At 39.9% G+C, this 14764-nt stretch overlaps 1 protein-coding gene across 1 annotated transcript; it reads left to right on the top strand.

Moving 5' to 3' along the window:
* The first annotated feature begins 1520 nt into the window (after positions 1 to 1520).
* On the top strand, positions 1521 to 9392 carry si:ch211-117k10.3 (Krueppel-like factor 15). The gene is made up of 3 exons (XM_018667614.2): positions 1521 to 2488; positions 3994 to 5169; positions 6905 to 9392. The coding sequence occupies exons 2-3, from the start codon at positions 4061 to 4063 to the stop codon at positions 7002 to 7004; spliced, it is 1209 nt and encodes a 402-aa protein (XP_018523130.1). The 5' UTR covers positions 1521 to 2488; positions 3994 to 4060; the 3' UTR covers positions 7005 to 9392.
* The last annotated feature ends 5372 nt before the right edge of the window (positions 9393 to 14764 follow it).

Here is a 14764-nt window from a genome sequence, read left to right as displayed (position 1 = left end):
TAAACAGTGGAACAGCATCATTCAGCCAGAACCTTTATGTAAGTCAGTCGTCAACTTCTTTGACTGAAAGAAGCCTGGAGAAGATGATTACACTGCTTATGACTTCCAGGCCACACATGTTCCTCTTCATCCTGTCACCCTGACATCATTTGCCCCAACACCAGTTAATATGTCACTGTTTTTCCTATTGTCATTGGCAAGTAGAGCAAAGCCTGCAGTGGCCCAGCAGGCTCTAGTCTAACCCAACATGTAAGAGGCCTTTTACGAGGGATATTTCAGATGTGAACAGTTCCACTGGGAGAAAAAGCTTCCATTGACCAAGGAGTCAACACAGAGAAAGAATCTTGCTCCACTTAGTATAATAATGTTTAGTAGTGTCCTTTAAAATTGTGAAAATAAACTGTTCTTAATGTTATATTGCATCTGATGAAATACATGCTTGAGAAAAGCTTGTAAAATTAAGATAGATGCTTGCAAACTATACAACTGTTATACTGTTGGTTTACTGAACTTTTATTGATCTGACTGTTTATAATCCATGTTTGCTGTTGTTATTTTCTGTAAATGAAATAATAGAAAGAAATAATAGAAAGATTAGTATCATGGTCATTTTTAGGGCTTTTGGGATAATGTTGTCAGTAAAAGCAGAGCAAAATCTGCAACATTATTACTAACCGAAACTTTAACTGTTAAAGAATCAAAGAAAGACAACTTCAAGCAGGCTGGATCAGCAACCAGGAAAAATGGATTGGAGGGCTTCAGACCCTCAGAGCCCCTAGTGGTCAGAGATATGGCATTTAGTTTGTGGTATTTTCATTGAGGGATTAACATAAACTTGAAATGGTCTGAAATGACCTAACCCAGTCATGGAATTTATGTAATTTAGTATGTTTTGGCTCATAGAGGTGTGTTATACTTTACATTTTAACAGTAACTCTAGCAAAAACACTGTCTGTTTGGGTAAAACTGATTAGGCAGGTGTAACAGTGTCAGTTATACAGTGGCAATGTGTTAATGAACCAAATATATAAATGTAAACAAATGCTATCACTTGACATGTGTGGCCAGTATGTGGAACATTTGAGATTGGGCTCCTGCACCCCTACGTTCACTTTTGGGGATCCCTCCCTATAAAGGGGGTTTCCTACATTCATATCTCACATTTTGTTGTTGTGCTCCATGGGAGAAGTAAGTGTTGTGGTCACAGACATTTCTGCATGTTACCTTCCCAGTTATTAGGGTTGTTAGCTTACTTGCTATCTTAAAACTTAATATGTAACATGCAAACATGTTTTTCTCATTTACTCAGTGTAGGGGCAAACTTACATGATCACAACTGACCGTAGACTTTTGTTATATCTCTTTCTGTTAGGTATGTTTTCTGTGTTTTAATGTATTGTGCTGCACTTTCTTGTTGTGAGCAAACTTACATGATCACAACTGACTGGAGACTTACATTTTTTTGTCAGTCAATAAACAGAGAACTCCCCCATGAGAACTCCTCACCATCCTTGGGTGGGCCTTTTTCAACATAACACAACACAGAACACCAGCAGTTACACAAGATGTTTTATAGGAATTTATGTAGTTTGTATATTTGAATCCCTACTTTTTGAAACATTTTCTTGATGCCAACATTACTTACTACATCACTGGGCAATTGCTCTTGTTTGCCTCAGTGAAGAAGGTGGCCAACAGGTGTTGCCTTTCAGAGATTGTAAGTATCCATGAAGGCTGGCACACAAAGAAATAACACCTGGTGTGAACTGAATGAAACTGAGGGCTGTTAAATTATCTTTGCAGCTTTTATAACATTTGCATGTGGTAGCTATCAGCTCCAAAATGGGAATCAGTATTTTAAGTGTCAAGATTTCCCTGCACATCTGTTTAATAGCAAATATCAGGCTCCAAGGTACAAATTAATGCCTCCATAGACTACTATAAAAATTGAAGTGGTGTAGTTTATACTGCAACATAAGCAGAAGAGAAGATTGTTTGTCCTTTCTTCTTTGGTAAGCTTTCAGAATGCAGGATGACACTGAAGCTGTCCAAATGGGAAAAGCCTCGATATGGCCTATAATCAGTTAGATGTTACATTAATTGGTGTCTTCATTATTTTGTCCACCCCCCATGCGTATACCATCAATAGGCCACATTGTTTCCTCTTAAGTCGTGCAATAGTGATCCCTCCATCAACACATGGCAGTCAGAATTTATCGAGGGGTAGCCAATCGGGGCGCTCCTTTTAGGGCGAGCCTCCGAGGAGCTCGGCCAATCAGAGACGCGGAACAGGACCCGTGCCTCCGAGTTGTGCAGCGATACAGTCACGTGACGCTGGGAAAAGGAATGCCAACATGGACCCGTGGCAAGGACGGGATGTGAGTGTGCTACGAAAATAACACGACGGAGGAAAAAGGAAACTGCGAAAATATACAATCCCGTCGACGGCGCTGCTTTCTCTCACCGAGCCTCCTCCGAACTGCACACGGTAGGTCGAGCCAAATGTCCGGGATTCTCCTGCTCGGTTCATCCGGAGAGACGTGGGGAGTATAAATAGAACATTTTTTTGACCCAGCCGAACTTGAGACTCGTGGATTCCTATGCAGGCGCAGTTGTATTCAGGCGGATTCCCATGATGTCGACTGCTCCTCCTTTGCAAACAAAGTGAAAGGGCAGTTTTATCCGCTTTCACGGGGCGATTGTTTTCTCAGGGTGAGTTTTCCTCGCCATATGGTTATGGGCGCGTCAGTACGGGCCGTGTTTATACAGCGCCGTGTTCACGCGCTGTGTAAAGTATGAGGCCCTGCTGCAACATGTGCCCGACGGTCTGACAGCAGCAACAAACATCCTTTACATAAGCAAATGGAGATCATCTTACCATTGTTTATTTGGACCCTGGTTTCAAATTTGGGGTCTGCGGACCTAATAGAGGACTTAAAAAGACTCCCGTAGCCCGCTGTTTAGTTAAAGTTTAACTTTTTACATTCTGGAAATTTGAATAGTTAAAGAATTATCTATTATATTGTTTGCTACTGTCTCACTTTATATACATGTGCATAATTGGGGATTAATGGTACCAGACTGGTGCTTATTATTTGGGCCTAAAGATGAAGATCACCTTTAAAATTGTTGAAGAATGTGCAATATCAACCAAGGCTAATCTTACACATTGGCCTGTATCAATATATAATTTAAGACATGAATCATTTTACTTTATATTATGTTAATGTGGCACATAATTCCAGATAAAGTTTTATTTAATCAAATTACCTCAAACTAACGTGAATTAATTTTTAAGCATAGGAGTCATGGTTGCACTGGACTGAATGCGAACATTGAGGTGGCAAGGTGTACGAACACGTTTCAGTAGAGGTCCAAGTGCAAATTTTCTCCCTGAGCCCCCCTAAGACGTTTTTGTTATTTGTTCATTGCTGGTTGGCAGGCCATTAATCTCAGGGGCTGCTGTTTGATCTCCAGCTCTTCCTACCTACACGTTGATGTGTCCTTGAGCAAGACATGAAATCCAGATTTTCATCTGATGTGTATACATTGGCAAATTAGTTTAAGTAAGCAAAGTAGACATCAGTAGACAGTACAACGAAGCAATAATTCTGTCTAATCTTTTATCAACTCATAAGCTGAGGAGTACCATAATGGTATGTATTTATTGTGTTATTGTCTCATAAAATGTACAAATTGCAAATTCAGAGTATTTATTAGTAATAGGAAAAATAGTTATTTATGGTTTTACACATGTGTAGAGACCACAGATTATATCATTTGTTTCAGGAAACCAGTTACTTGTGGGATCACTGTACTTAAATATAATACAACTAAATAAATATATGTAAGTATATGTACTAAGTAAATATATAATACAATTTAAGAGCCAAAATCTTAAAAAATCCAGGCATTAAGGCAAATATCTTTTCATCCACCTTTACCATACTTTCTGCTGGGTAATAAAATTCTGTTTCACTGTTGCCTTTGCAGGTTTTTGTGATTCCTCTTCTGGATAGAGTTTCCTCAACATCGTCTATTCTGCATTTGGCCTGGATCAATGGTGTCTCTCAGCAGTAGAACGCTGAGTTTGGAGAATGACCTATTCAGGGACAGCAGCAGCAGCAGTAGCCTGTTCTCCCTCGGTCCTGGAGACGGAGCCTGCAGCGAGCGGGGTAGTTTAACTTCCTGCAACAGTCCCGAGGCAGGGGACTTGGGAGCTATGCGCAGCTCCAGCCCCGGAGAGGAGGAAGATGAGGAGGAAGAAGATGAAGATGATGGGGCACGTCTGCATATTTTTCTGGGAGCAGCAGGGGAAGGGGAACCTGTGAGTCAGGAGCCTAAGCTGCCAGAATTCCCTTTCCATCCCTCCTCCCCATTTTCCCCAACCCTGGAGGACATAGAGGAGTTCTTGATGGAAAAGATGGAACTGGTCAAAGAGGGGCTAATGGCCCCTAAAGAAGAGGCCTCTCCTCTACCATGCAGCTCCAGTGAATCTCCATCCTCCAGTGCTCCCCCAACCTCCTCCTCAGAGACTTGCAGTGATCCAGGGACTAGTACCTCCCATAGCACTTCCAACCCAAACACCCCTCAGAATGAGCAAAACAGCCCCAGCCCAGCTGACCCTTCCCCTTCAGCCCAAGAAACTCCCTCAGCATCCACCTTAACCCCCCCAGTGCTCCTGGGTGCTCCGCTGGTTCTCCAGCTCCAGCCTTTACCTCTGGCCCAGCCTCAGACTCCAGCAGGCTCTCCTCCTGGGGCCCAAAATGGCATTTGGCTCACTCATCTCGTCATGGGTCTCCAGGGTACTACAGGACAAAATCTTACCCTGCTGGCCCCCCAGGTGCCCTCCAGCCCCACCACCTTTTTATCACTAAACAGTGGAGATACTAAGTCAGCTGACCAGAAGTACGTGAAGATTGCCCCTCTGCCCATCACAATGAGGACTGTAGAGATTACGGGCGTGACAGGGGTCGGGGCCCAGGGCAACGGTCTGTTGAAGGCCATGGCCCCCCGTATGACCAGAGTGCCACCCACAGAGAGGGTCCATAAGTGCTCCCACCCCGGCTGTGGGAAGATGTACACCAAAAGCAGCCACCTGAAAGCTCACTTCCGCCGGCATACCGGAGAGAAGCCCTACACGTGTAGCTGGCCTGAGTGTGGCTGGAGGTATGTGACATAACGTGAACTGCACCAGGTTTAACAGTAAATACTACATTTGAAACAGAGATTAATGGAAGAGTTTTTGGGAAGAGTCTGAGTAACAGATCCATAAGTTGGAATGCTTATCAGACACCAAGATACTGCACAGTGGTTTATAATACAATGAGGGAGGATTTTACAACTCTAAAAATAGTTATCACAGCACATCATCTTATCCTCGGCCCCAACAATAGTAATCTAACAGGATGGTACACATACTTGTTTGTCCAACTTAGTGCCTTGCTGAATGATATGACATTGAGTTGCATCAAAGGTTAAATCTTTTTGCTAGACAAACCTGCATTTTTTTGTCAGTTCCCTCTGCGTTGGTGGCAGTGTTTATGTTAGCCAGCATATGCCAGTTTGTAGCCAGTATTGTGTATAGTGATGAAAATATTGCAAGGCTAAATGTCTGGTGGAAAATACACCAAATCAATAGTCCAATATTGTGTGACCTATAAAATATGTTGACAACTGAAAAGTCCTATATTTTCGGGAACAGACAAGGCAGTGGTATTCCAGCAGCTTCCGTCTTCTGCTCAGTAAAATATCTGTTTTGTGTCTCAGTTTAAAAAAAAAAAATCTGAGCCTGTGTATAGTGTGCACACTGTACATTGCCGCTGCACACTGTTCTTATGCAATACTCAGTACTACACAGTTAACCATCTTGTTTCTTTAACTTTCACTCAGGAGCAGAAACCATCCTTTAAACGTGAAAGAAATAATGATTTGACATTTGTCGTGATAATTATTAATATCAACTAACATGAAAATGTTTATATTGATAAACTTAAATGTTTAATGAGTTGTCAAAATTTTTGTTCCAATCTGTTGATCAACTAGTTGACTGGATTGAGTAATAATTTCAGAATAAAATTCACCTAAGAATAAATACATGACTATACCAGAGTTTCAAAAGATTTTCTCAGGGCCAACATACCCATCAGATAACATTAACCAACATAAACAGGAGGAATAGTGATTAAAAACTAGTACTTGATTTATACATTTTAAAAGATTTTATTTTTAACATAACAACATATTGGAACTGTTTTACCTGATCAGTTATGTATTCATTTACAGTCTGCCCTTACTCATCTCCTTCTCTTCTAATGTTAACAGAGAATGTTCCTACCAGTTCAGTCCTGTCATTTGTACATTAAATGTACATTGCACCAATCCGCAACGAAAAACTGCCTAATTTAGCCGCACACGATACACCATTGCTTACCAAAGTATAAAGCAGTTAAACTTCTCTAAGTATAATGTTGAATGAAAGGAATTCAACATTATACTCACTGGGGTTTAATATGGATGCAGTTCTCTACAGCCTACTGTCATTCAACATACATTGTATTTGAAATCACTCCCAACATTTACTGACACACAAACCTTCAGTAGTTTTACAATGTAAATGAGTAAATACAGTCAGGCACTAATGAGTCATCATAATGGATTTGATGTCTGATAGCTACACTGGCTAGTAGGGTAAAACATGGTGATTCATAGGGTCTGCAAAAAGTCAGGGCCCCAGAGCAGCAGTCTTTCTGTGGGCCTAGAGCTCCTTGCTATGACAAATTTGGTGCATGTGTTCTTATCACTTAATGGATAAATTAGCTAGTGGGCCAGTCTGATAAAGCATCCTTTTAATTCCTTTTCTAACTGTGTTCCTTACACCACCCATCTGTTCTTGTGTCGCCAGGTTCTCCCGATCCGATGAACTGTCTCGTCACCGTCGCTCTCACTCTGGCATCAAGCCATACGAGTGCTCGCTGTGTGAAAAGAAGTTTGCTCCGCAGTGACCATTTATCCAAACACACAAAGGTCCACCGCAGCTCCAGGCCCAGCAGGATTATCAGAGCCACTGTGTGATACCTGGCCTAAAACCTGCCTTGCACCCTTCCACCCTATCAGTCTGGGCTGGCTTTGACCAGGGTGGGGTCCGGGTCTCCCTCAGGACTTTTGGTGCTTCAGAAGCAGAACTTTCAGAAAAAATCTTGAGGACTGGCTGCGGTTTCACCCTCATCATTTCCTTATTTCCTCTCCTCTCTGCTGTTTACTTTATACTGTTCCTTCTGAGCAGCTCATCCTATACTAAGCTAACAGCCACCTCAGGAAAAATCAGCTGAAAGTGGATTTCCTGGCCTACACATACAAACACAAACATAAGACAAAAAACATCAACAGGAGACAGTCTTACTGAAAGGCCCATCTTGCAACCGCTGCTTGCACTACTGCTCCTGTTACCAAGCTACCAGGTGCTGTTGAGAGTAGGGTGGCAACAATAATTGTAGCGTCTGTAATTATATTATCTCCTTTCTTCTTTTGCATTGGCCCCATTCTTGAAGCCAAACTCCAGGGTCCACATGGATAAAGCTCCCCAATGTTCTTGTATGTTGTTAAAGTGAAGATTTATTCTTTAGTATCACATTTATGCCATGTGTTCTAATCATGAGACTTGCGATGGACTCAATTCACATGGCAGAGCGTGACAGCCATCTGTGTGGGGTGAAATTCTGATTAAAGGAACAGAAGTGTCCTCTAAGTACTTAGATGTTCAGAGGTACTGTTCACTCTGAATGAATGGTATGGCTCTTGATATTAAGAGTAAATGCTGAGACATTGATTAAGTCATACTAAATGTGGATTTGTGCACAGTTCAGCTGAGCTGACAAAGTCCCTAAACCTCTGATGTTATATGCATTCAGACCTGGCCTTTATTGCATTCGTCCAACCATAATCCTCCCTTTTTTGACCCATATGCCTTTTCTCAGTCCCAGTATGCCCAAATCTCTATTGATGCCTTTGTCCATATCACAAAACCTCACTTGATCCTACTGTTGTACTGTTATCATATGACTGCTCTTATTTAACTGTGACTCAGAACTGGGGTTGCCAAACCAGAAATCCCTGTTCTGGCCCTGTGAGAGCATGAAAACGACACCTGCAGTGTGTGACAGTTTATAAGCTGAAATTCTCTTGAAAATCATTGGGCCGATTTATGTGGCCTAGAAAACTACTCGACCTATATGTTATACTTTGGCTCAATGGTTCAAAAGTGCTGTGAAACACTGCTCTTTCTTATTTACAGTAGCAGCTACTGTAAACATTTTTCTGTTGGTTATAGCAACAAGAAAAGCTAATAGTTTAAACAGCTGGAAAGGCAGCTAACATCTATCCAATCATCTGTATTAGCATACTCAATATAATATGTACTTAACATGAAAAACAAAGATAACGTGTACAGCTTGTAGCCTTTGTATGTAGATGTTTGTTTGTTTTGTTTTTTTTATCAGAGGGTTTTCAATCAGTGCATTAAGCTATTCAGTCGTGTTTCTGGAAAGGTTTTTGGTCTGTTATGTGAGTTTGATTGTAGTGTGATCAATCTGTGGAATGTCAGACTGATCATGGTCTGGGATTAGGAGTCCCACTCTACCCATTCACAAACTATTAAGCTGAATCTGCTGGTCTCAAGTGCACTTGTGTTAGTGGAAAGTCAGAAACAATCATTGTGCTCTTATGGTAGTTCCATAAAATGTATCAGACCTGTAAAATGCCAAAAAAAAGCATATCTTCCAGGGAAGGTTAAACTGCACTGTGTCATGCAGTCACTATTATCATTTGTTCTTTGATCTCAACACTTTGGTGCTTGTAAACCTACCAGTGCTTCACATGAAGAGACTGTATAACAGAAAGCTTCACATTAACTGGATTGTCTCTGTTGAACCAGCAGACACTTGCTACAACAAATTGTAAGCTACTGGCAATCTTAACTTAGCTCAAGAAACATTGGTGCTTTTGGATGAACTAAAAAGTAGAGCACTTTTGCATGTAGCAGTGCACAGTCATTTACATAGCAATCGTACACATTTATTTGTCTTAGCATTATGGATACACTAGATTTCATTCTTTAAAAAATGCTTAGTAAAGTAGAAACCCATTCAAAGCAGACAGACGGGCAGACGTGTTTATCTGTCTGAACCAGTGCAGTCTTTGTGTCTGAGCCTCCCCAGGCTGCTTCTACTGACCTACATCCAGACCTGTATTCCCTAATCATCATCCAACTCTCTCTCTATTTCTCTCCCAATCCTGCCTGTGTATCTGGTTGAAAACAGGCTGTATTTTTCTTTTTTTTTTTTTTTTTGTTTTGAATACCAGAAATGCTATTTTCCTATTTGCAATAATAAAAAACAAAAAAATGAAATTGCTGAATCTTTTGCTTTGTTGCTATTTGAATGTTGCTTATTAAAAAGATCTGTTATTCAGATAGTGTAACATTAGCATTTGTAATGAAGTTAGATATTTATCTGGGCTTGTGCATGTATGAGAAATTTGACAATAACAGAAATGTAATAGTGTAATTATTAATACCCACTACCGTTTTACATAGTACTATAATAATATTATTTTGTGTAGTAATGTGGAAAGTGCATTTACTGAAGTACTAGGCTTAAAGTTGCACACATTATTAATTTTATATCAAGACTGGATCAAATGAAAAGGTGTAAGGTCAAAGGAACTGTTTGAGGAAACTTGCAGACAATTATCACCCAGCTCTGCAGTTCCCTCTGCTCTGCGGAACCTTTTAGCATCTTTTGAGCTTGTTTTGGTTTTCAGGCACGCAACTTTACTGTTTTGGTTCTCTCATCACTGTTGTCAAACTCATTTCCAGCAACAGGAAACTGGTAATCATTTGAAATGACAAATCCAACCCAAAACCATCGCTTAGCTAATTGTTTTTGGTTTCAGGTACAGGTACTCTACCATTTTGGTTCAGTGTCACTTCCCTCATCAACCTTTTTTCCTGCCTTAAGCAAGCAGCTATTTTCAGCAAAAAAGCTCTGAGAAAAAGTGTATGCTACCCTCCCAATATAAAATCAAAGACCTTTTGGAGCACAATTTCATATGCTGAACATTGCATGTTTATATGGCTAACATGTTAGCAAACAGTTGCCTATTAATATTCAGATGATATGGAGCAAATATTAACATTTATTTGGAGTCATGGCTCTGACCAGAAAAATCCAAGCAGTCCAAACTCTCTTGTTAGTTTCGGTGTTTGCCAGCTTCTGTGAGATGAAAGTGGTCTTTTGCTGCATGTGTTCTCTAGCTAGTTGCTGACTTTCTATGCTATTTGGTGTTTGGCACACTTGCATTGGAAATACTCCCTCAAAACTGTTATATATAGAAACATTTACATACATACATACATACATACATACATAGATAAAATCACTCTTTTTATCACCAAACCTTTTACAGAGCATATATGAACCTTCAAACAATGGCAGGCTTTGTTGTCATGGCCGACAAACTTACCAGCCTGCTCTCCTTTCATTGTCTCTCTAGTCACCGCCTCTCTACTAATTTGCCCAGTGACTGTCTAACTGAAATGACACCAATCTGAATTTCCTGCAGCGCTGAACGACAGCAGCGATTACAGCACAGAGTGGGTGGCAGGATAACCACATCAAGGCCACTCCAGTAAGTCTCTGGATGAAAACATGCTGCAGGCTTTCAAATACTGATCTGACTGCTGCAGTATGGTGTAATATCTCTTAGTTTAATATTCAAGAGAGCAGAGAGGAAGCTATCTCCATGCATATCAGGTTGGAATTTCTGGCTGTTGATGTTTTCCAGTTGTGTTTGGCTGGGAGGGAGCACCCGGAGGAAACTGGGACCAGCTTCAAAGCAGAAATCTGTGTTGCCTCCTTTCCTGCTCTGCTGTCTCTAATCTGGGATGATGCAGTCTGAAAGAGCCGCTCATGTCATTTCTGTCATGCTGTTTTGACTCATAAACTGTAGCTGAGGCAGGCATCTGAGAAGAAAATAGGCCAGACCAGCTGGACAAGCAGAAGAAGGGGGTTTCCTTTTAGAAATGAAATGTGGCCACAGGCTGTACTGTAATAAGAGTAGCTGTCCAATAGTTGTGACTAGAGGTTACTATAGGACAGAGCACTGTACTGTCTTTAAAAAGGTACAATATGACAAGAACACTTCTAAAGATAAAGAGCAGACAGGAATGTTTTTATTCTACTTTAATGGATAGCTTAAAGCAATTACTTTGACAATTAATAACCAACTTATTTCGAGAATGAATCAATATGATGATGGATCGAAAAATGATGTAAGAATGGAATAATGATGAAAGAAATTGCTCATAGTGTAGTTCCTCACAGTTCTACGAGGCTTTCTGCATCCTTAAGCTTGATGCTTTTTCAACCAGCTAATTTACATTTACGTTCTGTTCTGTTCTCATCAATTTTTTTTCTTAGCAAAATAGCTCTGATAAATCCACTATGACCAACCAAACAGCAGACTGGCCGGTGAACACACAGCGGACCATTTAGCCACTACAGAGACAGATACTTTATCAGAAGTTGGTGAAGACCAAGAAAGAGCTAAAAGTAGAGTGAATATTAGACCTACATTTGGTTACCAAAAACATGACCCCAGATAAATGCTACTGTTGCTGAGTCTGATGTCGTGCTGTAATTAAAGGTATAATATGCTGATTTTTCCTAAAAAAACAATGTATAGACTCCTACAAAAGCAATTCCTCTGTGTGTTTATCTGCAGAGATCATGCCCTCTGCTTTTCTTCTTGTTTTCCTCTTATTTTGCTGTGTTTGGGACATTTCAGGGCTGCAACCTTTGGGCAGTAGCTGTGTAGCACCCAGCAAATAAAAGCATGCAGGATGTGAGGGTGGGCGTAAAACATAGCGGCCATGTTACACCTATCTCTGTCTCTCTCTTCCCTCTCTGTTGGTGTCATGGATTTATATAGAGCTGCGGGTCTGTCTGACTGAGGATGAGGCTGGCTGCATTCATTCAAAATCCAGTAGTGCAACACCTTCCAACAAGGTTGTGTAGAGGCGTGAGTGTGTTTATTCACACTTTAGAACTTAACCAACTTGAAACAACTTTATCTCTGTGATTCACTGCTTTGTTCTCACTAACACCGATCCCTCTATTCATCCACTCTCTGGCTCACTTGACCACTGCTGATCTCCCTCTCTCTTAAGCCAGGGAGGAGGGGCCAACTTTGAAAGGTGTGTTTACAAATAGCAACTGATAATAATATAGTAATATAATAATAATAATCCTGTATATTATACTTTTAATGATTGTTTTCATTATTGATTAATTGAGTTAAATTAATCTGGTGTTTTCTCTATAAAATGTCAGAAAACACTCCAAAATTATTATGTGTGATGAGGACAAAAAATCTAATTATGTCATTTTTGATAAACAATTAAAAATATTATTACCTTAGATTCTCTTTTATTAATTATAACATACTGTATATTCATAAATACTTAAATAGAGATAGTAAAGTGCTGGCTTCCAACAAAATATGAACACACAATAAACCTGGAGAAAATGTAAATCTAGAGTAGATTTCTCTCTATGCTGTGATGAGTCCCTCAGGAAATCAATCACCACTTTATAAGTAATAACCCTATGGTCTTTTACTACATCACATTAAGAGTTGAATAGTCCTAATATGTTTTGGCTGAATGTCAGGATCATATTAGGACTGATTCTATTCTCTGATTGGATGCCATTAAGTGCAACCAAAAGTGCTGCTGAGTTGGTTGATGGTAGTGTGTCATTGCTGTGACATGCTGCCACTTGGTGGTTAATCTGAAAACATGCATACAGTTTCTACTGTAGAGAAAGATGTTATGTTATGTTGCAGATGACAGTCTGCCTTTTAAAGAAATCACTGCAATGGCATTTATAATGTTGAACACAATTCTAACATGTCTGTTATTGTACAACTTATAAGGACTGCTATACAATAAAAAATCAAATGTTCAAAACTGAGAAGGAAAAAGGGAAAAACAAAACAAAACAAAAAGAGATCAATGGTGATCAATTTGCATTAGGTTTTCGCTTCATTTATATAGCAGACAATAGTTTCCAGTTTGTATTTGAGTGTGACCACAGCTGTGACAGATATCAAATCACCAGGCAGTTTTCTTTCAGAGAGTCAGACCATAGTGACTGAAAGTAACCTCACCACTTCCCAGTACAGCTCAGTGCATTCATTCAAGTATAGATAGAAAAGCAGAAAACTTGATGACCTGAGAGGCCTGACTTGTCAGAAATGTAATGAGGAGCAAAACTATTCAGTGCTTTGTAAACTAACAGTAGAATTTAGATGTTGATTATGTGATGTTAGAAGCCAAAGAAATTATTTCACTACTAGAGTAATACATTAGGCAATATGTCTATAAGTGGGGATGCTGCTGCTGCGTTTTGGATGAGCTCAAGCTTTCCTTCTGTTTGTCTAGGTAAACCAACAGAGCTTTACAGTGGTCTTGTTTAGATGAATTGATAGCTGTTTCTCAGTCATCAAAATCTGTTTTAGTTATGTATGTCATGCAACTTAAGTTAAACAAATCCAAAATAACTCATGCATCTTACTTACTTGCTGTATTACAGACAGTGGCTTTTTTGTAGCTGGGAAGTAGTTCAGGTTTTAAATATAATACAAAGGAAGTAGCCACCATATGAAAGAAAAAGTGGAGGCATGCTTAATGTGTGTTGGTGGCTTATAACCCATTTCCATGAAATGTTATATATATATATATATATATATATATATATATATATATATATATATATATATATATATATACACACACACACACACACACACACATGACTCTTCCCTTGCATTATTTTCATAATTAAATTATCAACAGGTGCCAACAAGATTTACACTGCTTGTACGGTGTATATTGAAAATAAATTGAGATGCTCTATCCTGCTGGCACCAAATCAAATTATTTGACAGCGGGGGTGCAATGGCAAAGAAATCAGCACTGAACCGACTCTGGTCGTTTCGGTGGGGGTTGAAACTTGGTTGTGACTGGCCACTGGAACCGCGTGCACGCTCTCCTGCGCAGGTAAAGAGACAGACAGAATAAACGTCATGGATTGTACCAGCATACCCGATGGCCAGTTCGACCATTTTCAACAATTCTTAGCACTTAGTGGTTTGTAGCCTACTTCAGACTGAAAAGTCAGTTTCGATTGATTTCTTAAAACTTCTAAACTGTACACTTGTGTGAGAGATATAGTGACACGAGTCCACGCTGCAGAAATAAACAGTGAGTCGTGTAAGTTAGAGACATCACACACTTGTGTTCTTCTGGAGGAACCGTGCAGTGATATCACTACACAATGGTAAACATAACAGTCAAAGAAGCAAGGGAGGAAGTGACCTCAGCGTGAGTTTAATGACACATTTTGTGCTATCGGGAGCATCGGAATTTTGACGAGCGCACACAACCATTACAATGGGAGTTATCTCTTACACTGATTCGTGCGAAACAGTTGAGGTTAAGGATATTGCTTAACCTCCAATATTCTGTGAGAATCTTATTTTAGATGTTCTATTTTCTCTGAACTATCACAGTTTTTAAACATCGTAATAAAAAATGCTTAAAATGCATGATTAAAAAGTATTTACACCTTGGCATCGCAACTCAAAGCAACCTATTTCCTGCATAGTTTTTACCTTAAAAACAGCAGCTACCAACTCACAAAAT

The sequence above is a fragment of the Lates calcarifer genome, linkage group LG12 (genome assembly GCF_001640805.2).
Source record: "Lates calcarifer isolate ASB-BC8 linkage group LG12, TLL_Latcal_v3, whole genome shotgun sequence".
Taxonomy (NCBI): domain Eukaryota; kingdom Metazoa; phylum Chordata; class Actinopteri; family Centropomidae; genus Lates; species Lates calcarifer.
This window is presented reverse-complemented; position numbering and strand designations above follow the sequence as displayed.